Source organism: Macaca nemestrina, chromosome 10, assembly GCF_043159975.1.
Source record: "Macaca nemestrina isolate mMacNem1 chromosome 10, mMacNem.hap1, whole genome shotgun sequence".
NCBI lineage: Eukaryota > Metazoa > Chordata > Mammalia > Primates > Cercopithecidae > Macaca > Macaca nemestrina.
Genome location: NC_092134.1, coordinates 69,175,367 through 69,197,913, shown reverse-complemented (window position 1 = coordinate 69,197,913; position 22,547 = coordinate 69,175,367). Strand labels below are relative to the sequence as shown.

General features: G+C 42.5%; 1 protein-coding gene and 1 long non-coding RNA gene across 9 annotated transcripts in view; one reads left to right on the top strand and one right to left on the bottom strand.

Moving 5' to 3' along the window:
* Positions 1-22,547, top strand: part of LOC105473462 (uncharacterized) — a 122,890-nt gene that overhangs the window by 25,954 nt on the left and 74,389 nt on the right. The gene's annotated exons all lie outside the window — the stretch shown is intronic.
* C10H12orf56 (chromosome 10 C12orf56 homolog) overlaps positions 14,635-22,547 on the bottom strand; it is a 116,980-nt gene continuing 109,067 nt past the window's right edge. For 4 of the 7 annotated variants that reach the window (XM_011727289.2, XM_071071508.1, XM_071071510.1 and 1 more), the window contains 2 exons: positions 21,178-21,356; positions 17,346-17,647 (listed from right to left, as the gene is read on the bottom strand). In XM_011727289.2, coding sequence (XP_011725591.2) covers positions 17,542-17,647; positions 21,178-21,356 — 285 coding nt within the window. In that variant the 3' untranslated portion in view covers positions 17,346-17,541. Of the gene's footprint in view, positions 17,054-17,345; positions 17,648-19,958; positions 20,077-21,177; positions 21,357-22,547 lie in introns of those variants that run through there. The other 3 variants (XM_071071507.1, XM_071071509.1, XM_071071512.1) reach the window with 3 other exon arrangements.

Below are 22,547 nucleotides of genomic sequence, written 5' to 3'. Positions count from 1 at the left end.
CATTATTAATAGGATCCTTTCAACTTCCTGTAAATTTCTCCTAGAGTTCTATTTATAATTTACTGCTCTGATCATATCCTCTTACTCATCAGAAATGTACAGGGATTCCCCACCACCACAACCCTCTCAGTTAGTTAGGACCACTTAGGTCCTGCATGATCTGACTTTATCTTACCTTTCCAGCCTCATTTTCCAGCACTCACCTTCAATAGGACCAGACACCCAGCCCTGAATTTCAGGATTCTGTAACAAGATCTAGCTTTGTTGCCCTGGCTGGAGTGCAGCTGTGCAATCTCGGCTCACTGCAATCTCTGCTTCCCAGGCTCAAACCATCCTCATACCTCAGCCTCCCAAGTAGCTGGGACCACAGTTATGTGTCACCATGCCTGGATAATTTCTGTATTTTTGTGGAGATGGGGTCTCACTTTGATGCCCAGGCTGGTCTCCAACTCCTGAGCTCAAGCAATTTGCCCTCCTAGAACTCCCAAAGTACCGGGATTACAGGCGTGAGCCACCATGCCTGGCACTCATACTTTCTCTTTTTTTTTTTTTTTTTTTCTGAGACAGAGTCTCACTCTGGATCACGCCCATGCTGGAATGCAATGGCGTGATCTTGGCTCACTGCAACTTCTACCTCCCAGGTTCAAGCTATTCTCCTGCCTCAGTCACCTGAGTAGCTGGGATTACAGGTGCACGCTACCATGCCCAGCTAATTTTTGTATTTTTAGTAGAAACGGGGTTTCACCATGTTGGTCAGGCTGTTCTTGAACTCTTGACCTCATGATCCACCCGCCTTGGCCTCCCAGAGTGCTGGGATTACAGGCGTGAGCCACCGTGCCCGGCCTTCTCTTTCACTTAGAATGCTTTCCTCTTCTCCAAATCCTAGAGATACTTTATTATTGCTATTGTGAAATATTTCAAGCATACAAAGGAGAAAAGCGACATCTGTGAACTCACCACCAAGCTTTGTCAAATCTTCTCATTTTGTCATGTTCCTTTAGTTCTTTGAAATATTACAGGCTTAGATATGTTTTTAAACCTCCTCAAATGCCAACTTTTCTAAATAGGCCTCCTTGATGTACTCAGTCAGGATTACCCACATTTACCTACAGGTAAAGCTACTCAGTCCCTTGTATGATGTCTTCTTTGAGCATTCCTTATTATGGTCATTCCCATAGAGTACTACAAAGATGACTTTAGGCAATCCAAGGAAGAGACATTTTTAAAAATTTTGTAGGCCAGGCGCAGTGACTCACGCCTATAATCCCAGCACTTTGGGAGGCCAAGGTGGGTGGATCATGAGGTCAGGAGATTGAGACCATCCTGGCTAACACGGTGAAATGCTGTCTCTACTAAAAATACAAAAAGTTAGCCAGGCGTGGTGGTGGGCGCCTGTAGTCCCAGCTACTCAGGAGGCTGAGGCAGGAGAATGGCGTGAACCGGGGAGGCGGAACTTGCAGTAAGCCGAGATCATGCCACTGCACTCCAGCCTGGGCGACAGAGCAAGACTCTGTCTCAAAAAATAAAATAAAAAATTTTTTTAAAATGTTGTATGTTTATTTTTTAAAGTACATTACAAATATGCCCATACGGCCAGGCATGGTAGCTAACACCTGTAATCCCAACACTTTTAGGAGGCTGAGGCAGGAGGATCGCTTGAGCCCAGGAGTTCAAGACCAGCCTGGGCAATATAGTGATACTTTATCTCTACAAAAAAAAATTTTTTTTCAATTAACCAAGCATAGTGGCATGTGCCTGTAGTCCCAGCTACTCAGGAGGTTAAGTAGGGAGGATTGCTGGAGCCCCAAAAATTGAGGCTGCAGTAAGCTGAGATTGTGCCACTGTACTCCAGCCTGGGCAACAGAGTGAGATGCTGTCTAAAAAGAAAAAGAAAAGAAAAAGAAAAGAAAAAAAATGGGCCCGGCATGGTAGCTCACGCCTATAATCCCAGCACTTTGAGAGGCTGAGGCAGGCGGATCACTTGAGGTCAGGAGTTTGAGACCAGCCTGGCCAACACGGTGAAACCCCATCTCTACTCAAAATACAAAAGTTAGCCAGGTGTGGTCGCACACGCCTGTAATCCCAGCTACTCGGGAGGCTGAGGCATGAGAATCGCTTGAACCCAGGAGGCAGAGTTTGCAGTGAGCTGAGATTGTGTCACTGTACTCCAGTCTGGGTGACAAAGCAAGACTCTGCCTCAAAAACACACACACACACACACACACACACACAAGTAATTTAAAACTTTATACCTAGAACACCAAATCTGTGATTTCCCAGGTATTCTTTAGGACAAGGCTAAGGTAGGTACAAATATTGGGAAATTATTGAGTAATATTAGGAAAATATTGAGAAAAACACTGAATAAATCTGTATTGAGTACTATTATACAGATGATATGGCAAAGATTTTAAAGGTTGTATTCAAATAATTTAGAAAACTTAACTTACTGGAACGTAAATTCTTGACAACAGAGACCCAGTTTTATTTATTTTTCTATATCCTAAGCGTCGAACAAAGTCAGAATAGATGCTTATTGAATCTCTTTCTCTCTGGGGCAGAGAGATCTCTGAAAATCATATGAAACCTCCTAAACCTTCTGACAGATAACTTAAAATATCTTAAAAGACCTTTTCCCCACACCGAGTGCTCATGCCTGGGACAAATGATACATTTTCCTCTCTTCCTTCCCTGCCCATTATGACAAGTTGCCCCAGCTGGGGCTTCATAGATATTAAATAGTGCTAATAATAGTCATCCTCTGAAGGAATAAGGACTTGAGATTGCCAAGATGATCTTTTTTGCTCCAACAAACCAATCTCAGCATATTTCAGTTTGTATGCCACTTTTGTTCTTGGATATGGTCCAACACACACACACACACGAACATACACTTTCTCTCAAAACACTTTATTAGAGAAATATTTCTCAATCTCCTTAAAAATCATTATTTCATTCCATCTTTTCATCATTGTTAACACCAAACCATTTGAAGTCACGTTGGCAACTGGATTTCATCTTGAGACTTGTCATTGAGGAATCATTTTGTTGTGTAGCAATCCCTATTCACAACATCAGCCAAATTATGTCATGTGATTGCAAAACTGCTGTCCTGTCTTCCAGCTTTTCTCAGTAAATTTGACTCTTTGAGAAGCTTCATTCTTCCTATCCTAAAATGACCTTATATGCTCTCGTATCTCAGGGGATCCTAATTGTGATGAAATCTTTCTCTTTGTTTCCTTTCTTATAGCCTGTGTTTTGAGGTGGTGTTTCAGGGGTGTGGGAGTAGGGGAACTATTGAGGTCTGAGTCACAAAAGGAGATCTGAACAAGATGAAGTTCAGTTGGGCCCTCAAAGCTTCACTCATATTGGACTAGATATGCTTCCTGAGAGAAGTCTCTGAAAGTTCTGTAAATGACATTGACCCCTTTATTTCCTAACTCCTACTGTTAAGGCACAGGTCTTTACTGATCTTAAAACCTTAGGCCAGGATGGCTGTAACCAGGGTGTATAACCTTATATTTTATTGTCCACATGAGGACACATTTTAAAATTTCAATAATTTGGGGGGCACAGGTGGTTTTTGGTTACATGGATGAGTTCCTTAGTGGTGAATTTTGAGATTTTAGTGCACCTGTCCCCCAGACAGTGTACACTGTACTCAATATGTAGTCTTTTATCCATCCCCCCATCCAACTACCCCCCACCCCATCCCCAAAATCCATTATATCACTCTGTATGTCTTTGTGTCCAAATGAGGACACTTTTGAAAGTGAAAGTGGGTGCTGGGGAAAAACGACGTAAGCCAGGGCCCACACAGGCAAACCATGCTGTCAGGTCAACGTACCTACAACACTTCGAGCCCCTTATCCTCTATTAGCAGAGGTCAAATTGGGGTCTGTAGATTTTCTTTTTCTTTTTTGTTTTTTTTTTCATTGTTGTTGTTGTTGTTGAGATAAGGTCTTGTTCTGTTCACCCAGGCTGGAGTGCAGTGGCACAAACATGGCTCACTGCAGCCTCTACCTCCCAGGCTCAAGTGATCCTCCCTCCTCAGCCCCCAACCCAAGTAGCTGGGACTACAGACATACTCCACCATATCTGGCATTTTTGTTTTTTGTTTTCTTGGGTTTTGCCAAGTTGTCCAGGCTGGTCTCAAACTTCTGGCTCAAGTGATCCGCCCACCTCAGCCTCCCAAAGTGCTGGGATTACAAGTGTGAGCCACCATGCTTGGCCTAGATTTCAACTTGAAAGTCTGTGAGGTGGCTGGGAATGGTGGCTCACACCTGTAATCCCAGCACTTTAGGAGGCTGAGGCGGGTGGATCGCGTGAGCTCAGAAGTTCAACACCAGCCTGGGCAACATAGTGAGACCTCGTCTCTATTTATTTTTTAAATAAATAATAATTTTTAAAAAAGAGAAAGTCTGTGGGGTTTATTGGATAATTTAAAGTTTTATTTTCATTTCAATAAAATGCTTGTGATTTAAAGTGCCTGTGTTTGCATTATTTACATTGATCCAATGTTTGTCCCTAAATGGGAGAACTTTGTCCCTGGCCAAAGAGAGAACAGAGGTAGACTTTTCCATAGTGAAATGTTCAAGCCAAGTGAAAGACAAAAAGATGCATGGCCTGTAAATAAAGACTTGTAGTGTTTCAGAAAGAGAAAAGTGGAACATGATCACAGAAGGATGCTGAATTCGAGAGTATATTGTAGCATTTTACTATACTCACTTTGCAAAAAGAAACGTATTTTCAGGAAAACATCATGCCTCATAGTGATATTAATTTGCATTAATTTAATAAACTTTTAGATTATAAATTTGTTGATTTTATAAGAGTACAAGTTTTCTTACATGTACATTGATGTTAGTATGTATTATAGAAGCAGGACAGCAAAAATGATTTAATTTTGAAGGTTTGCAGAAATTTTTATTTATTTATTTTTGTTGTTGTTGTATAGAAGTGGGGTCTCACTATGATGCACAGGCTGGTCTCAGACTCCTGGGCTCAAGTGATCCTGCCACCTCAGCCTCCCAAAGTGCTGGGATTGCAGGCATGAGCCACCACGCCCGGCCTGCAGGAATTTTTAAAGTATAAGAATCAGTGCTGATACAATACCAAAAGCATAAGTAATAAAAGGAAGAATAGACACATGAGACTACATCAAACTAAACAGCTTCCATGCAGCAAAAGAAATAACCAACAGAGTGAAAAGGCAACCTATGGAATGAGAGAAAATGTTTGCAAACCATATATATGATAAGGGGTTAATATCCAAAATATATAAGAAACTCATTTAATTTAATAGCAAAAATACAAATAACCTGATTCGAAAATGGGCAAAGACCCTGAATAGACATTTCTCCAAAGCAGACTTACAAATAGCCAACAGGTTTATAAAAAGATACCCAGAGCCAGTCATGGTGGCTCATGCCTGTAATCCCAACACTTGGGAGGCTGAGGCAGGCAGATCGCTTGAGCCCAGAAGTTCAAGACCAGCCTGGGCAACATAGTGAGGCCTTGTCTCTACAAAACAAAAACTTTTTAAAAATTAGGTTGTGGTGGCACACACATGTAGTCCAGCTACTCGGGAGGCTGAGGTGGATTGCTTGAGCTCAGGAGATCAAGACTGCAGTAGGCCATACTCCAGCATGGGTGACAAAGCAAGACTCTGTCTCAAATACACACACACATGCACACATACACACACACGATGCCCAGTGTCACTAATCATCAGGGAAATGAAAGTCAAAACTACAGTGAGATATCACCTCACACTTGTTAGTATGGCCATTACCAAAACTACATAAGTGTTGAGGATATGGAGAAATTTGAACATGCGTATACTGTTGGTGGGAATGTAAAATGCTACAGCCATATGGAAAACAGTACGAAAGTTTCTCCAAAAAATTAAAAATTGAACTGTTGTATGATCTAGCAATACCACTTCTGGTATTTATCCAAAATAATTGAAAACGGGATCTTGAAAAGATATTCATACTCCCATATTCATTGCTGTGTTATTTACAATAGCCAAGACGTAGAAAAAAACTGAATGTCCATCAGTGGATGAATGGATAAAGAAAATGTGATATATACACACAATGGAATATTATTCAGCAGAGCTGTCCTGCAAGATCTGCCATTATTTATAACATTGTTTCTATGGGGAAATTATTCTGTCTTCCACATAACTGACCTACAAATGAAGGTCTTAAAAAGAGAAGGAAATCCTGTCATATGCTGCAAGAAGAGTTTGGAAGACATTATGCTAAGTGAAATAAGCCCATCTCAAAAACAACACTAACAACAACACTGCCTGATTCTTCTTACATGAGGCATCTAAAGGAGTCAAACTCATACAAACTAGAATGGTGTTTTTGGAGAGGGGAAAATTAGTTGCAATTTGATGGGTATAGGATTTCAGTCATGCTAGATGAGACATTTCTAGAGATATGCTGTACAACAATGTGCATATACTTAACAATCATGTACATTTAAAATTTTGTTAAGAGGGTACATCTCAATATGCGTTTTTCACAGTTAAAAAAAAATCAATATTCCATAGGTTAGACCAGTTTTGCCTTTCTTTCTCTTCCTAATCCAACTATGCCCTCTGGTGGTGATAGTTGCTAATAGAAGTAAAATAACTACTCCTTTATATCCTTTCCGAATTCATTTTGTAGGTCAGCTGTGTGGAAGACAGAATAATTTCCCGTAGAAACAAAGTTGTAAAAAATGGCAGATGTTGCAGGACAACCCACCAAAACCCATATAAATCTTACTTGAAATAGTATTGAGAGTAGCCCTATGTCGCTTGATTTACACCCTCCTTCCTCCACCCCACCCTCCTTGTTGGCAAAACAAATGAAAAATCCCATATTCACAGTCACTGTCACTGCTACTCTGTCCCCATCACCATCAGATATAGAAAGAGGAAAGAGAAGGGAAGAGGATTCGTGCTTCGGCCAAATCTAACATCTTTATGTATAGGCATACCTTCTGTCCTGAAACCCCACACCCATCCTGGGGCCTTCAAAGGAGTGGACCACCTAGAAGGAAACTTAAAGGTCCTCTTTGCCTCTTTCAGAATCTTGGGGCAAATATTAAGGAGATCTTGCATTCTTTTCTCTTGCTTAGCCCGTAGTCCTTAGCTCTCCAGGGCTTCACCATGTTGCCTAGGCTGGTCTTGAGCTCCTGAATTCAAGCAATCCACCTGCCTCCTGAATTCAAGCAATCCACCTGCCCCAGCTTCCCAAAGTGCTGGGATTACAAGTGTGAGCCACTGTGCCCAGCCAGTAATTCCAAAGGCAAAGTCACCAGAGTCTCCAGAGTCAAAATCACCTTCTAAGTAGATGGCAACAAAAAAGAAAAAGACCAGAAAAAATAAAAAGGAAAAAAAAAAAAAAGAAAAAACTCTTCCACCCAAGGTCTACTCATGCCTGGAAATCTCTACAATGTATAACCAATAAACCTCCAAAAACCTTGTCTTTTCCCAGCTTTATAAAACTTTACCCCAGTCCCTTCTAGGGGCTGGCTGGAAGAAGGAAGAGATGAGGGATGGAACAATCCCAGACGAGCTGGTGTACGTCATATTCCATTAATGCTTGATTGTCTTTTTTTTTTTTTTTTTTGAGACAGAGTCTCACTTTGTCACCCAGGCTGGAGTACAGTGGCATGACCTTGGCTCACTGCAACCTCCGCCTTCCAGGTTCAAGTGATTCTCCTGTCTCAGCCTCCCGAGTAGCTCCGATTACAGGCACGCACTGCCACACCCGGCTAATTTTTGTATTTTAGTAGAGACGGGGTTTCACCATGTTGGCCAGGCCGGTCTCAAACTCCTGACCTCAAGTGATCTGCCCGCCTCAACCTCCCAAAGTGCTGGGATTACAGGGTGAGCCACCGCACCTGGCCCAATGCTTGATTTTCTTATGTGCCCAACTATTGTTTGTGCTGTATGATTCCCAGGGCCTCTCCCCAGGAAGGGACAAGAATAACATGGACCCTGCTGTATGTAAACACATTTTTGTTGTTGCTGTTATTTGGTTGGTTGGTTAGACAGGGTATCAATCTGTCTCCCAGGATAGAGTGCAATGGCACCATCATAGCTCACTAAATCCCATTTCTAAGGAACTAGAAAACTGTGGAATATTATCAAATCCATTCAAAGTGACAAGAGGAAAAAAATCTATATTCTGATTTTAGTGATATAGGAAAAAAGATCTGGAAGAGCATATAGACAAGTAAAAACACTTGGATTGTTTAGAATGACCTGATGTTGGTGCATTATTTAATTTGGAATTACCAGCCAAGAGCAGCAGCTCACACTTGAAATCCCAGGACTTTGGGAAGCTGAGGTGGGCAGATCACTTGATTCCAGGAGTTCAAGACCAGCCTGGGCAACATGGTGAAACCCTGTCTCTACAAAAAAAACAAAAATTACCTGGGCATGGTGGCACATGCCTGTAGTCCTAGCTACTCAAGGGGCTGAGATGGGAGGATTGCTTTAGCCCAGAAAGTCGAGGCTGCAGTGAGCTGAGATCGTACCACTGCACTCCATGCACTCTAGCCTGCGTGAGAAAGCAAGACCCTGTCTCAAAAAAAAAAAAAATAGTAACTTGGAATTACCCAAACATTGGTATAATGCATAATTTTGTTTAATAATAAATGAAAATATTGACTGTTTTATATTGTCAAAATGCAAAACTACAAAACTTAAGAGGCTTAATACAACCCTTTATTGTATCTCACAATTCTGTGGATGGGATGGGCAGTTCTTCTACAGGTCTCACTTGGGTTTCCCACATGTTTGCTGGGAAAGGGCAGCTGGTGCTCTTCTGTGTGGTTTCTCCATGCCTATGATGTCATCCTCCAAGGCCTCTCTACATGGTGGCTTGGAAACAGAAGCTGCCAGACCCAGACCATCTTAAAGTCTGGGACAGAAATCCTAGAACTTTACTTCCTCCACATTCTTCTGGTCAGAATATCACAGTCTCAGCCCAGATGAGAGCAGTCCAGATGAGAGCAGAAGGGACACAAACTTCACCTTTTTGAGACAGGGTTTCATTCCTGTCGCCCCAGGCTGGAGTGCAGAGGCATGATCTTGGCTCAGTGCAACCTCCGCCTCCCAGGTTCAAGCGATTCTCTTGCTTCAGCCTCCTAAGTAGTTGGGACTACAGGCGTGTGCCACCGTGCCCGGCTAATTTTTGTATTTTTAGTAGAGACAGGGTTTTGCCATGTTGCTCAGGTGATCCCAAACTCCTGATCTCAGGTGATCTGCCCATCTCAGCCTCCCAAAGTGCTAGGATTATAGGCGTGAGCCACTGCACCTGGGCAAAGTTCACCTCTTGATGGGAGGAGTAATATGCAAATATAGTGAGGGATGGTATTGTTTGGAACATGTTTGGAGATCAGCTATGACTTTGACTTTTTTTAAAACCATACTGATGCTGGGTGTGGTGGCTCACACCTGTAATCCCAGCACTTTGGGAGGCCGAGACAGGCAGATCACTTGAGGTCAGGAGTTCGAGACCAGCCTGGCCAACATGGTGAAACCCTGTCTCTACTAAAAATACAAAAAGAATATTAGCCAGGCATGGTGGTGAGCACCTGTAATCTCAGCTACTCGGGAGGCTGAGGCAGGAGACTTGCTTGAACCTGGGAGGCAGAGGTTTCAGTAAGCCGAGATCACACCACTGCACTCCAGCCTAGGCAACAGAGTGAGACTCCATCTCAAACAAACAAACAAACAAACAGAGAAAACAAAACCATACTGAAATCTTAAGCCAGTAATTAATCCTCATCTAATTTGTGTTTTATTAGTCCATTTATTGCTTCAGCGTAGATGAAACACTTTGTGCCAGGCACCATTCCGGTTACTGAGGATAAAGTATTGAACAAGGCCGGGCGCAGTGGCTCAAGCCTGTAATCCCAGCACTTTGGGAGGCCGAGACGGGCGGATCACGAGGTCAGGAGATCGAGACCATCCTGGCTAACACGGTGAAACCCCGTCTCTACTAAAAAATACAAAAAAGTAGCCAGGCGAAGTGGTGGGCGCCTGTAGTCCCAGCTACTCGGGAGGCTGAGGCAGGAGAATGGCGTAAACCTGGGAGGCGGAGCTTGCAGTGAGCTGAGATCCGGCCACTGCACTCCAGCCTGGGCGACAGAGCGAGACTCCGTCTCAAAAAAAAAAAAAAAAAAAAAAAAAGTATTGAACAAGACAAAGAAGGGTCAAACCCTCATGGAGCTTACATCCTGAAATTCTCACATTGCAAAGAATAAGCAAGTAAACAAAAAACGTTAAAAGATAATGTAGGTGGGTGGGATGCTACTGTAGAGTGATCAAAGAAGCTCTTTGAAGTGACAGCTGAAGATCAGGGATAAAATATTTACTAGTACAAATTTCCAGGGCCTGAAAGAGCTTGGGGTGTTTATTTGAAGGAATAGCACAAAGGCCAATGTGTTTGGGGAGTAGCAAATGAGGAGGAGAATGATTTGGATTAGGTCACAAAGATAATCATGGGTCAGGTCATTAAGGGCCTTGAAGGCCGTGGTAAGGACGTGGGATTTACTCCTGGATAATGGAAAGCAGTGCAAAGATTTAAATTCATTGGCCAGGTGCGGTGGCTCATGCCTGTAATCCCAGCACTTTGGGAGGTCAAGGAGGGCGGATTACCTGAGGTCAGGAGTTCGAGACCAGCCTGGCCAACATGGTGAAACCCCGTCTCTACTAAAAATACAAAAATTAGCTGGGCATGGTGGCAGGTGCCTGTAATCCCAGTTACTCGAGAGGCTGAGACAGGAGAATCGCTTGAACTCAGGAGGTGGAGGTTGCAGTGAGCCGAGATCGCACCATTGCACTCCAGCCTGGGCAATAAGAGTGAAACTCTGACTCTAAAAGAAAAAAAAAAAAAAGATTTAAATTCATTACCTCAGAAGTTATATTGATTTCCATGTTCAAAAGACAACTGTCCCTTTAGAAAATGGATTGTAGGGGTCAAAAGTGACTAAATAGGCTATTACAGTAGGTGCTGGAGATTCAAACTAGGGTAATAGCCATGATTATGAGAAGTCAGTAGATCAGGAATATATCTTGAAGAAATTGCCAGTAAGCACTGATGGGTTACATCTGCGGAATAAAGAGAAGGGAGGAAACAGATCTCTCAGGTTTCTCTTTTGAGTAGTAGAGTGAATGGAGTGCCATTCACTTAGATGGAGAGACTAGTGGAAGAACAGACTTTTACTGTCACATAAGGCAATCAAGAAAATTAATTCCATTCTGAACATGTTTAGGTATGTTATAACCACACAATAATTTGTAAGTGAACTCTATGACTTGATGTATGGTTTATGCAAATCTGTGCAAGAATAAGCCATGCTGTAACAAAGTGTCAAACTACTTGGGAAATGAGAATAAACTATATACTGTATATTTAAAGTACAAGGTCACTAAGCAAGTGAGTGTTTCTGTTAAGATAATAGCTACCGTTTATTGAGGGCTTGCTGTTTATTTGAACCATACGGAATTGCAGATCCCAACATTTTTGGACTTGAAAATGACAATGCTATATGGGTCATCCTAATATATAGTAACCATAGAATTAGATGTTTATGTATGAATTAATTAATATTCACAAAAACCCTTAAGGTAGGCTTCTTACTATCTTATAGTTTACAAAATAAAGGTGCTGGAAGATTTAAAATAACCCGCCAAAAGTCTGATGACAAGTAAGAACAAGGTCTGACATAGCATCTTATCCCAAAAGTAACACTACCCAGATTTCTAGCCAAGGAATCATGTTGCCTTCCCCAAAATGACAAAAGCTTCAGATTCACAAGGCACGGAAATACAGAGAAGTGCTTGGTCTGACTACATGGAGAATGGCTGTCTCCCTACTATCGATACCCAAATTCAAGTTGACCTTACAAGCCTGTACTGCATTTATTTTATTTTATTTTTTATTTATTTTTTGAGATGAAGTCTCGCTCTGTTGCCTAGGCTGGAGTGCAGTGGTGTAATCTCAGCTCACTGCAACCTCTGCCTCCTGGGTCAAGTGATTCTCCTGCCTCAGCCTCCCAAGTAGCCGGGATTACAGGTGCTGCCACCACACCCAGCTAATTTTTGTATTTTTAGTAGAGACAGGGCTTCACCATACTGGCCACGCTGGGCTCAAACTCCTGACCTCTAGTGATCTGCCCACCTCGGCCTCCCAAAGTGTTGGGATTACAGGCGTGAGCCACCACGCCCAGCCTGTACTGCATTTTAGAAGCAAATCCAGTGAACAAAGAGCAATCAGACAGTAATTTAACACTATCAAGCGTTGTTCAAAAATTCCCACCATGAACCTGGCATGCTGGCATGTTCCTGTAGTCTCAGCTACTCGAGAGGCCGAGGCAGGAGGATTGCCTGAGCCCAGGAGTTTGAGGCTGTGGTGTGCTGTGATCTCACCTATGAGTAGCTGTTGCACTGCAGCCTGGCCAATATAGCAAGACCCCATCTCAAGAAAAAAAAAACATCAAATTTATCTCATCAAGAATTTTCAGCTTCTCTTCCATATTTATCACTGAACCTCTCTAATTTGCAAATATGTTAAATATAAAACAAGTGGTTCTAGCCTCAGAAAAAATATAATGGCACGGATTGAAGCTTAGCAGCCAACAAGCTTTCAGTATGCTTATCAGCTGCCTTATAGCATATTTATTAATGTCCTCTCAAGCATTTCCATACAAAATTAAAAGTGTTACCACCAGTGAGTTAGATTCAATATGAAATTATGTAAAATACGCTATCAGTTATAAGAACTTCAGGCTTTTCCCTCTTTAAACAGTAGCTAGAATATCTAGATTTCAGTAAAAATCAAGAAAGTTGGCCAGGTGCGGTGTCTCATGCCTGTAATCCTAGCACTTTGGGAGGCCAAAGCGGGCAGATCACTTGACGTCAGGAGTTCGAGACCAGCCTGGCCAACATAGTGAAACCATCTATACTAAAAACACAAAAATTAGCTGGGCATGGTGGCACGTGCCTGTAATCCCAGCTACTTGGGAGGTTGAGGCAGGAGAATCACTTGAGCCCGGGAGGTGGAGGTTGCAGTGAGCCAAGATTGCACCATTGCACTCTAACCTGGGGGACAAGAGCGAAACTCAAAAAAAAAAAAAAGAAAAGAAAAGAAATTCTTCATGTATCTTCTCTAACACTACCTGTGAATCCGTTTGGAACTCTGTAAGTAAAGAATGGCTATTTCAGTTTGGTCACTTAGTAATTACCTGTTCAAGTCAAAGGCTGAAAAAAGTTTAGGAACTAAAAAGCTTTCTGTCTACCGTTGGAAAGAGTATTTTCCATATAGATTTTCCATTGATGGCGCCAATTAGAGCCAACACTCTTTCCCGGTGGTAAGCAGTGAAAATAGTCACTTGTCAGGCCAGGCGCGGTGGCTCACACCTGTAATCCCAGCACTTTGGGAGGCTGAGGTCGGTGGATCACCTGAGGTCAGGAGTTCAAGACCAACCTGGCCAACATGGTGAAACCCCATCTCTACTAAAAATACAAAAAAATTGCCAGGCATGGTGGTGGGCGCCTATAATCCCAGCTACTTGGGAGGATGAGGCAGCAGAATTGCTTGAACCTGGGAGGCAGAGTTTGCAGTGAGCCGAGGTCACGCCATTGCACTCCAACCTGGGCAACAAGAGCAAAACTCAGTCTCAAAAAAAAAAAAAAATTTTTTTTAAATGAATCTGTTCTCCAGTGCTCTATAGATCAGGGGTTCTATGAGTATAGTGGCTGGTCCTCAGATTGGTTTAAAAAAATAAGGCAATACTCACCTAGCTTTGTTAGGTTTAACAATATATACCCCAAGTCCTTACTGCAAGTCAGACACCATGCTGTGTGCTAAAGCATTTATGTTTTCATTTAAATCTCCTAACACCCTATGCAATAGGTTATATTGTCTTTGCTTTAACTGCAGCTTGCAAATATTAGTAACTTCCTAAGGTCCAAAACTAGTGCAGAACTGGAATTTAAACCATTTTGGCCTCAAAACCAGTGTTCTTACCCCCTATTATATATAGATGAAATTTTAAAATTATAAGTATATATAATTACATATAATCTCTATATATTATTTACATATATTTTTTAAATTATTTTATATATTTTTTTTTAATTCATTTTTTGAGATGGAGTCTCACTCTGTAGCCCAAGCTGGAGTGCAATGGCACTATCTTGGCTCATTGCAACCTCTGCCTCCTGGGTTCAAGTGAGTCTCGTGCCTCAGCCTACCCCGATTAGCTGGGACTACAGGTTTATGCCACCACACCCGGCTAATTTTTTATTTTAGTAGAGACAGGGTTTCACCATGTTGTCCATTGTGGTCTTGAACTCCATTGCTCAGGCTATCCACCTACCTTGGCCTCCCAAAGTGTTGGCATTGCAGGCGTGACCCACTGCGCCCAGCCTATTTACATATATATTTTATTTATTTATTTATTTATTTATTTATTTATTTATTTTGAGGCGGAGTCTTGCTCTGTCACCCAGGCTGGAGTACAGTGGTGCGATCTTGGCTCACTGCAACCTCCGCCTCCCAGGTTCAATTGATTCTTCAGCCTCAGCCTCCTGAGTAGCTGGGACTACAGGCACACGCTACCACACCCGGCTGATTTTTGTATTTTTAGTAGAGACGGGGTTTCACCATTGCTGGCAAGGCTGGTCTCGAAATCCTGACCTTGTGATCCACTAACTTCAGCCTCCCAAAGTGCTAGGATTACAGGCATGAGCCACAGTGCCTGGCCTACCTATATTTTTAAATGGTAGAGCTGATGACTGTGGGAGTAGATAGGGGTGGTAAATGTCAATGCTTGTATTATAAAGGTGGCCAAAGGGTTTAGAATCTCGACCCTGGCTTGAAAACTGTCCGTGTGTACTTGTCTTTTTGGCAAGCCTTTGAATTCTTAAAAAGTTATTTATGTGATCTTCATAGTCAAATTTGTCTACAATCAGATTTCTTGAAAAATAATTATTTTGTAGGTGAGGTCAATATTTAGTTAAAATGTTAAATGTATCTGAGCACTAATAGAGATGGATCATTCTGTGATTTTTCTTGCCTTTGACAACAATGCAAACAAAAAGCACACAACAGAAAAGAATAGTGGTTGGCTAATCCTTCGAATTACTAGTTTCTGGTCCCAGACTGTGCAAATGAATAGACAAGAGTTATACAGAGTAGACTGAAGAAAATCAGGGTGACAAATGTTCAACTATTAGCTCTCCAAAAAACCACTGACTTTAGCCCAACATGAAAAGATCCGGATATATTTTGACAGAGCTTTTGCTCCCAGAGATTAAATAAAGTAAGATCCCGGGGCAAAGAGACGAGTGGGAGAGGAGGCAGAAATCACATGGGAGAGACACCCCAAGCCCTCACCAGAGCCTGCACAGCTACTAGCCCAGATCCAGGGCACCGCTTAGAAGCTGAGGCAGAACTGAATTGATCCTCTCGTTGTCATCCTGTGGGTTCACCAGTACATTCTTTGTCCAGTTTGAGGTGATTCTTGCCTGTGTTCCAAGAATCTTTTCATATTCCTTTGATTGACCATCTCTTGAAAATAATCCCCCATCTAACAGCCAGGACACTCAAAAACACCATTTTGCTCCTCTTTCTGCCCCCAAAATGGAGGGTAGAAAACTTGGACTCTTCATTGGTTAATGAAGGAAAAGGCCTGGACACTTTATGGGGTGATGACTGGTGACAGCTGAAAGGGAAACTTTCAGGATTACTTGAAGTTAGTGCGAAATCATCCACTGAGCTGAGATAGCAGAGAAACACACTACTCCATTTCAGAGTGTGAAATGTCTTGTCACAGGCAGAGAATGTTAGAGCTGGAAGGGAACTTGAGAACATCGGCCCCACCCTTCCACATAGCAGAGGAAGCCCAGGAAGAAACAGATATGGCCTGGAAAGGGGGCCTGACTTGCTTGAAGTCAAATAGCTAGTCATTTGGCTTTGTCAGAACCAGGAATAAAATGTCCTAGTAATTATCTCCACTGCCCAACACAGGCGAATCTGGCTTAGGAACTCTTTCTTTGGAAGTAGATTTTTCTCTGATCCTGCCTCAAGTCATAATAAGTTGAATGGAGAGTCCAGTTTCTATGTTCTTAGAAGTCCAAATTCAACACCTCACAGTGATGCCAAAGTTAAGTATTTGTGGAATTAAATTAGTTTATGGCATAAAATATAGTAAAGACAAGTTTTTAAATAGTTGTGGGAGAGCCATAACTGCTCATGGAAAATTTGTCTTTCATAGAGACTCTATGGGACTACACAAATTAGCCTACACATGCCTGAAACAGAGTGGCACCACGCACTTAATTTTGTTGAAGTCCAAGCTTCTTTCCCTATGATAAAAGAGGAAGTGACATTCTATACAGCTATGCCTGTGTTCTGCTCATTCTTCCAGGAATACTTTTGTCACTAGAATTTGTACAGGTGAAGGAGGAGGGTGTCATCCTATTGCTCGGCATTTCTCATATAATCACTCTGTAGCTTATACTCCCCACAACAGTTTATCTCAGGATATTTCATGGCTTCACGCCATCCACCATTATTACACCAGAGAAACTCACCAGATTATATTTTCTGTATTCACTCTTCATAGGCTTCTGTTCCCTTGATAGATTTTTGTCTTAGAAACTTTTTTTCTTGAGAAACACTAATGTTTAGCACCATTTTATGTATGCAAGAGTGGATGTAGGTTTCTTTGTAGCAGATTTTAAAACTCTGGCATCCAGCCCTGGTGGTTTCTGGTGCAGAAACTGAGAGACCCTTTGGTGTTCTACCTGGAGGAGTGGCTGGCAGACGAGATCTTGGGTGAGTGACCCTAGGCCGAGACAAAGCTGTAATTCTAGAAATGGCGTGGATGCACCAAGCCCTGCTGGTGGTAGACATAGTGGGCTCCAAGAACCTAGTCGAAATCATGGTTTTTGGGTGGCTCTGTGTACAGAATCGGGTGAAGAGCATGCTCCTGTCCCTGGCATGGTTTCACCAAGGACACTGTGCCCGAGCTGAGAAGATAAAACACCTTGAGAAGAACTTGAATGCCCGTGCCTCAGGCCCTCACACTCCCCAGCATCCTATTGCTTAAGGCAACAGAACTATTGTTAGGAGCATTTTGAGAACTTTCTTGCTTTTGCTGCTAAGGTTGAAGAGAAGCAAGTGTAGCATTCCTAAATCCCTGCATTCCTTTTTCCTGTGTCTTGATGGATAGTGGTTTATTTTGTGGCAAGAGTGAGTTTGAAGAACTACTCTAATAGAGAAATGGCTCTTTTGCCCAATGGTATAATGATCTTTGCACACTTATAATAAAGCAAATTTATTTTTAAAAATTTTAAACTTCTCATAGAGAGGTATTGATGGAACATTCAATTAAAATCTTTGTTTATAGGACTCAGAGATAGCCAGATATTAAACAAATCAAAAAATGTTTCTCGTGAATATCAAGTTGACTCTTGATTAACATTTTATACTCTTATTAACATTGTGTACATTGTTTCTATTCAACCAATTTCAGAACTTCATGAAAAAGTTGAGTGGTATGTTGAGTAATGGGGTAACACAATGGGAGCCTTTTCTGCAAGGCTGGCATGTGAATAAAGTACCTGCAAATCATAAAAAGAAACAAAATAGAGAGCTTTAAAACCAAGAATTTTCACATTGGTCGCATGGGTACATTCACACTCACTGGCTAGGGTTGTTGGGTGTGGGAGTCTAAGCCACAAGACTTGGGCAGCATTTTCAGCCCTCCAATCTCCCTCATTTGTGACCTAGAAAATCTCTGACATGTGGACTGTCCTCACCACAGTATGAGCAGAGGCTCCTGCTTCTTGGTTTATCAGGCAATGCACAGTGAGGAGTTGAAATGAAAGGGTTGAGCTGTGGTGACTACTAGGGCCAAGTCAAGAAGGAAGAGTAGAGCTCATCCCCACAGCCTCAATAAAAGCCTAGGAATGGCCAGAGGAAGAGGCAAAAATGAGAAGGCCTTCAATCATCTCCTTGGATGACTTAAAAGAATGGGTCTCAACCCTGAGTGCACACTGGAATCACCTGGAGAGCTTTATCTTTAAAATCCCGTGGCCCTGGTACCATCCCAGACAAATGGAAACAGAATTTCTACATGTGACACCTGGTTATCAGTATTTTTTTTTAATAGGTTGAGTATCTCTTATCCAAAATGATTGCAATCAGATGTGTTTTGGATTTCAGATTTTTTCAAATTTTGGAGTATCTGCATTATACTTAATGGTTGAGCATCCCTAATATGAACATGTAAAATCTGAAGTGCTACAATGAGCATTTACTTTGAGCATCATGTTGGTGTTCAAATGATTTCAGATTTTGGAACATTGCAAATTTTGGATTTTTGGTTTAGGGATGCTCAACCTGTAGTTACTCAGGTATTTCCTATGCAATGTGAGTTGAAAACACTAGTTTAAAACAAGAATCCAAACCTAAATGGCTACCAGTAATGTAATTTAGGGGGTAAGAGTAAGCATGAGAGAGAGGAGATGGTGGCAAACTAAACAGTACATGATGTACCTAAGGGGGTAGCTGCAGGAGTTCTGCCTAACTGTTGTCGTCTACAAGTGTGACGCCACTTTGCCAGCTGTCCTGATTTTCAGATGTTCGTATCTAAGTTTTAAAAAATTGAGTTGTGTGCTACAATGTGGATGAGCCTTGAAAACAAGCTCAGTGAAAGAAGTCAGACACAAAAGACCACATATTATATGATCCATTTATATAGAATGTCCAGAATAGGCAAATCCATCACAACAGAAAATAAATTAGTGGTTTCCAGGGGTTGGGAGGAGGAGAAAATGTAGTATGATTGCTTAATGGGTACTGAATTTCTTTTGAGGTGATGAAAATGGTGTGCAATTAAACAGTTATGATGGTTGCAAAATATGGTAAATTATATTAAAAACTACTGAATTGTATATTTTAAAATGGTAAATTTCATATTATGTGAAATTTACATATATATATATATATTTTTTTTTTTTTTTTTAAGTGAGGAGGTGCAGGAGGGAAGAGATGGGAATTGGATTGTTTGGACCAACTCAGAGCCAAACAAATCCCTTTTATGGGAGTCAGAATGGAACACCTCACGGAAGACAAAAAGTCCATGGCTGAGTGTGGTGGCTTACATCTGTAATCCTAGCACTTTGGGAGGCCAAGGCAGGTGGATCACTTGAGGCCAGGAGTTCAAGACCAGCCTGGCCAACATGACGAAACTCCATCTCTACTAAAATACAAAAATTAGCTGGGCGGGGTGGTGCATGCCTGTAGTCCCAACTACTCGGGAGGCTGAAGTGGGAGGGGGGATCGCTTGAGCCCAGGAGGCGGAGATTGTGATGAGCCGAGATCACAGCACTACACTCCAGCCTGAACGACAGAATGAGACCTTGTCTCCAAAAACAAAAAAGTCTATAAATTGGACTGAAGTTTTTTTTAAAAAGGCAATCTAAGGCCATAATTCATGTCTCCACATCCTTTTACATCTTCATCCAAACAAATGACAAAGTTATGTCTGCTGCACTCTTTTCATCTTAAGTCAGAGACAACCTAGGTTTTCTCCTTAATAGGTGCTACGCAGGGCTGCACTGCTAAGTGCACTTGGCTTTGGCAGCCTATAAATAGAAATGGAACCCCTGAGGTGCAGGAGAACAGGCTGGCAGATGAAGCCAATGCTGGTTACTGCTCTTTCTTACTGTTCTGTTACTGAGAGGGGGTAAGTGAAAAAAACAAAACCCCTGATAACCATGCTGATTAATTGTTACTCCTTTATCAATTGCTTCTGTCCAATAACTCAATTGTAAGTCACAATCCATAATTTATTATCCTCTTCAGTGAAGTTTATTACCCTTTTTTTTTTTTTTTTTTTTTGAGGCGGAGTCTCCCTCTATTGCCCAGACTGGAGTGCGTTGACATGATCTCAGCTCACTGCAACCTCCGCCTCCTGGGTTCAAGTGATTCTCCTGCCTCAGCCTCCCAAGTAGCTGGGATTACAGGCGTGCACCATCATGCTCAGCTTATTTTTGTATTTTTAGTAGAGACGGGGTTTCACCATGTTGGTCAGCCTGGTCTCAAACTCCTGACTTCAAGTAATCCGCCCGCCTCCGCCTCCCACAGTGCTAGGATTACAGGCCTGAGCCACTGCACTCAACCAAGTTTATTTACTCTTAATTACTCAAAGCAGGTTAAAATTAGTACTACTTCTGTGAGATGCAACTACAATAAAGACAATGAGTGACAAACTGTTCTTCAAAGAGAGTTTGATGTTTCACTAGTCTTTTCTGGCCTGGGAATATACTTCAAATGGCAATGGTTCTTAGAGGTCCCCAAAATCCTACAATTTTCACAGATCAGAGTTAAATTTTTTTTTTTTTTTTTTTTTTTTTTTTTTTTTGAGACGGAGTCTCGCTCTGTCACCCAGGCTGGAGTGCTGTGGCCGGATCTCAGCTCACTGCAAGCTCCGCCTCCCGGGTTCACGCCATTCTCCTGCCTCAGCCTCCTGAGTAGCTGGGACTACAGGCGCCCGCCACCACGCCCGGCTAGTTTTTTGTATATTTTAGTAGAGACAGGGTTTCACCATGTTAGCCAGGATGGTCTCGATCTCCTGACCTCGTGATCCGCCCGTCTCGGCCTCCCAAAGTGCTGGGATTACAGGCTTGAGCCACCGCGCCCGGCCCAGAGTTAAATATTATTAAAAACAAAAATAGGCCGGGTGCGGTGGCTCACGCCTGTAATCCCAGCACTTTGGGAGGCTGAGGCGGGCGGGTCATCAGGTCAGGAGTTCGAGACCAGCCTGATCAACATGGTGAAACCCTCTATTCTACTAAAAATACAAAAAAATTAGCCAGGTGTGGTGGCGGGTGCCTGTAATCCCAGCTACTCAGGAGGCTGAGGCAGGAGAATTGCTTGAACCTGGGAGGCAGAGGTTGCAGTGAGCCGAGATTGCGCCACTGTATTCCAGCCTGGGTGACAGAGCGAGATTCCATCTCAAAATGATGATAATAATAATCCCTCATAAATACCTAATCTTCTAAGTATTGGACCACAATGCAGGTTTGCATGAACTCAGAAATGAGTGAAATCTTACTGCAGATTAGATTCAGACTTTTTTTCTTACCTGAATTCTTCTCTGTAGTTATTCTTAATATACTCAGCTAGAGTCCTGCTGTGCTGCAGACAGCTCTTGAGGATGTAAAATTGCTGGTACAGCAGAACTGCTTGGCAGGGAGTTAGCAGCTGAAATGAAGCTGAAAGCCCCCTCACTACTTGTTTCACAATACTGGCCACAAAAGTAATCTAGACAAGGAAAATACAGTTACATGTAGGCTGAGTGCCACCCACAAAAGCAACTATTTTAGCTGGAGCTTCAACTACAAATCTAGACTGAAGCCCTCACTACCCTAACACCACTGTTGCAATGTTACTCATCGAAATGTTGTTCAGTGTCAAATAAAAAGTATAGGAGGAAGCTGGGGGTGGTGGCTCTCGCCTGTAATTCTAGCACTTTGGGAGACTGAGGTGGGTAGATCACGAGGTCAGGAGTTCGAGATCAGCCTGACCAACATGGTGAAACCCCATCTGTACTAAAAATACAAAAATTAGCCAGGTGTGGTGGTGCGTGCCTGTAATCCTAGCTACTTGGGAGCCTGAGGCAGGAGGATCACTTGAACCCAGGAGGTAGAGGTTGCAGTGAGCCGAGATCTCGCCACTGCACTCCAGCCTGGGTGACAAAGCGAGACTCCATCTCCAATAAATAAACAAATAAATAAATAAATACCATGCAGGAAGGCTTACATGGGAAATAAAAGTAAAAAAAATAAAACTAAATAAATAAATAAAAAGAAACTTCCCTGTTACATGGAGCCTGTAAAACCCAGATTTCCACACACCAGTTCATGTAATAGGGTCTGCAACCACCACACAAAAAACAAAGGGGTCTTGCATCTTGCACATATGAGCTGCCATTGCTGTGAATGTCTGTAACTTTCAAACATTCTGTGAAGTGGTCTGAGATTGGTTGGGGCCTGTGTGCTACTGAGGAAGACAAGTTCATGGGCTCAACCTCCGTAGAAGGCAGCTGGCTGTTCTACTGACAAATGTACCCTCTGACCCCAGCCAGCTTTGTGTAAACATATGTCATAAGGATCTGACAAGAGAGTCTAGATCCCGTAGGACAGACCCAACATCACTCTAGAGAAACGGCAGGGGACCACTGACGGTCCAACAGATGCATGTCCATATATGGAAAGAGAACAGGCCGGGCGCAGTGGCTCATGCCTGTAATAGCAATTTGGGAGGCCAAGGTGGGTGATCACCTGAGGTCAGGAGTTCCAGACCAGCCTGGGCAACATGGTGAAACCCCGTCTGTACTAAAAAATACAAAACTTAGCCAGGCATGGTGGCAGGCACCTGTAATCCCAGCTACTTGGGAGGCTGAGGCAGGAGAATTGCTTGAATCTGGGAGGTGGAGGTTGCAGTGAGCTGAGA